The sequence below is a fragment of the Sturnira hondurensis genome, unplaced genomic scaffold (genome assembly GCF_014824575.4).
Source record: "Sturnira hondurensis isolate 20B ecotype Veracruz unplaced genomic scaffold, ASM1482457v3 Scaffold0007143, whole genome shotgun sequence".
Lineage (NCBI taxonomy): Eukaryota > Metazoa > Chordata > Mammalia > Chiroptera > Phyllostomidae > Sturnira > Sturnira hondurensis.
Genome location: NW_028079774.1, coordinates 12,105 through 15,296, shown reverse-complemented (window position 1 = coordinate 15,296; position 3,192 = coordinate 12,105). Strand labels below are relative to the sequence as shown.

General features: G+C 47.5%; 1 gene segment (V, D, J or C); it reads left to right on the top strand.

The window, feature by feature from the left end:
- The first annotated feature begins 42 nt into the window (after window positions 1-42).
- Window positions 43-561, top strand: LOC118990493 (immunoglobulin heavy variable 2-5-like). The segment is given in 2 exon segments: window positions 43-101; window positions 194-561. Coding segments are annotated over 2 exon segments (414 nt in total).
- The last annotated feature ends 2,631 nt before the right edge of the window (window positions 562-3,192 follow it).

Here is a 3,192-nt window from a genome sequence, read left to right as displayed (position 1 = left end):
TCTCTGGGTTGAAAAGCAGGGAATTGAGCCTGTGGCAGTGACTCCTCTGCCCGCCATGGACACGCTGTGGTCAACTCTCCTGTTGCTGACTGTCCCTTCATGTGAGTGCTCCACTCTGGGACATCATAAGGGATGAAAAGAATTCTGTTCTCTTACTCAAGTGGCTTCACCTATTCTTGTCCTTTCTCCACAGGGGTACTGTCTCAGGTCACCCTGAAGGAGTCTGGCCCTGGGCTGGTGAGACCCTCCCAGACCCTCACACTGACCTGCTCCTTCTCTGGGTTCTCACTGGGCACTACTGGTATGGCGGTAGCCTGGATCCGTCAGCCGCCCGGCAAGGCACTGGAGTTGCTCTCAACTGTTTATTGGGATGATGATAAGTATTACAACCCAACTCTGAGGAGCAGGCTCACCATCTCCAAGGGCACCTCCCAAAGCCAGGTGATTCTCACAATGACCAGCATGGGCCCTGAAGACACAGCCACATACTATTGTGCACGAAGAGCACAGAGACACATCCCAGGGTCGTCCTGTGCAAGAACCTTGGAGGGTGTCAGTTGAGCCCCACATGTGCAGAACAGGAAAGCATTGGGAGATGGTGTTCCTGCCAGGCTCAGGTGTTTCCTTTTGCCTCTCACAGGCTTAGAGCCTCGCCTTTCTTTCTCTTCTCTCCTTAGAACAAGGATGTCAAACTCATTTCCTTCAGGGACCACATCCACCTCATGGTTTCCTTCAAAGTGCCAAATATAATTTTAGGACTTTATAAATGTAACTACTCCTTATATAGAGACAAGGAGCTCGGCAATGCCACTGGGTAGAAGCGAGGTGCAGATCTGAATAAAACAAGGTAGAGGGCAGGATTCAGCCTGGAAGCCTTGTGTTTGCCACCTGTGCCTAACATGACCCAAATCCTTGATTGTGGTGCAGGCAGGCTAGATGCAAATTCTGTTTCATAAAAATTTGACACAACAAGGTCAATTACATATGACAAAAATGTAATCTACTGAATGTTATTGTTTCATGGATCCCTGTTCTACCAAGTGGCAGAATACAAATAAATACAAAGTCTACATTTGTTTAAAAGATTGAATTTTATGTTAAAGAATCATTAGTTGATTAGACAGCTTGAAGCTCCATCCATATGCTTGAACCAGAGCAATCAACTTGAAAAAGCAGTTGAGGAGTAGCTGGTATGAACGTCTATAAACAAGAATGGGGACCAAGATGAGACAAGAGAAGGAAAGGGTGAGACCCCTTCTGCAGGTGCAGTGACTGGAGATTCCAATGGTTATTGCATCACAGAGCTCTCTCCCCATGGGTGTATGGAGTCTCAGCCCATACAGGGGCCCTGGATACACAGCAATAGAAATGGGAATGGGAGCCCGTATAGCATCTGGTGATGGGAATTTGTGATGATTAGTTCCATCTGGGAGACTCTGAGCAACGTCTCTCAGGGAGGGAGCGACCCCATTGTTACAAGACCAGTATCTGTGACTGCTGGAGGGTCCTTACAACCGTTCCAGGCTGTAAGAAGGGTCTGCTTGGCTCACCCAGTAGTAACTTTCAGGGATCCTTTAGTCTTTAGAAGGACTGTGGGCAGATAATCACTGGGAGTCTGGACTGTGTGGCTTGAGGAAAAGTACCCCTTTTGCTCACCTTGAATCCATGGGCAGCACCCCACACCCACCTGCTGAAGTGCAAGGTTCATCCAGCCCTAGTACTGTAGTATTTCAAAGCAGTGGGACCTGGACTCGGTAGTTGGCCCCACCATCCTGGTTGCACAGCACAGGGGTGAGAGAATCATTTATCCCTTTGAGAGCCTGGGAGGGATTGGGGAGATTGGAGTGCCACGTGGCACTTATATTTTGGTGATCCCCTTCAGCTTGCTTAGGGAATGTGAACATGCCAGCAATATACACAGAGTTGGATTTTTGGACTGTATCTCACAGTCAGTCTTCTGTCCAGTAGTCAGATGGGCATGTTCTGGGTTCTGGGGCTGCATTACAGGGAAGCAGACCTAAGGTTACCAGAAATCTTAGCTTCTGCATAACAGATAGGGCAGAGAGGAAGTGCCTCTGATAAAAGATAAAATAGAACAGAGACCCTGTGCCTCCACAATAGTGGTCCTGCGCCCAAGGCACATTTTAGCATCGGTTGTCTGCAACAGTTCTAGGTGAACCTAACTCATGCCAGCTGATCAAGGACTATGTCACAGGTCATACACAAGCTTGTCCACTTGTGTGAGTTCTCTGAGTCCAGAGGTGTATACAGCCCTGGAGGACAGGTAACCCTAGATGCAGACACCTGTTCATGCTCTTGTTACAGAAAAGGGGTCCTACATCCTCACTGATCATGCCCCATTCTGCCATTTATTAGGGGTCACTGGAAGGGGCATAGGTACAGATGTTCAATGTTACCACCTGTGACCACATGGACATAACCAAGGCAATAACCACTAGGGGTTGCTCACTGTCTCTGAACACAAGAAATATAAAATGAGCAGGTGCACTTGGATGTTTCTGCTAGTTTCCTATCTGGTTTCCTCTTCCTGTAGCTATTCCCTTTAGGGAACCTCTCTGGATTCCTCATTAAGTGCTCACCTCTGAAATATCTGCATGAGAAAAGTCAGTTGTAAAGGAAGAAAGTAATATTATGTGGGCCAAAGGCAGAATCTCCTTCAGGCACTGGTACCAACTTCTAATGAATCATCAAAGCTTTGGGTGCACGTTGGCTGAATCTACCAAGACTCTCTGCTGGACACAATAGTCAGCCCAATATACACAATTGTGTCTAAGCTGCTCAGCAGCTGGACATGTGCATGCTGGACAGTGCACACAAGCAATGTATGAACCCAATTCCCATGGACACTTATACCCAGTGATGATGGTCATTGACTTGTAATGCTCACAACACCAAACCCAGGTGACACCACAAAGAGGTAGATGCCCAGACTGATAGGACACACACACACACACACACACACACACACACACATACACACACACGCGCGCGCACACACACACACACACACAATGGGACATGGAACATTTATCATGCTAAGTGTTTAAATTTCTGGGAGAGACAGGAAAGGCCCTTCAGCAAGTCAGATTATTAGACTAAGTTCTAGCTAGCATTCCCCAATTTGCTTACTGAGGAATGATCCACCAGCAAATAATACTAGACTGTGGGTCT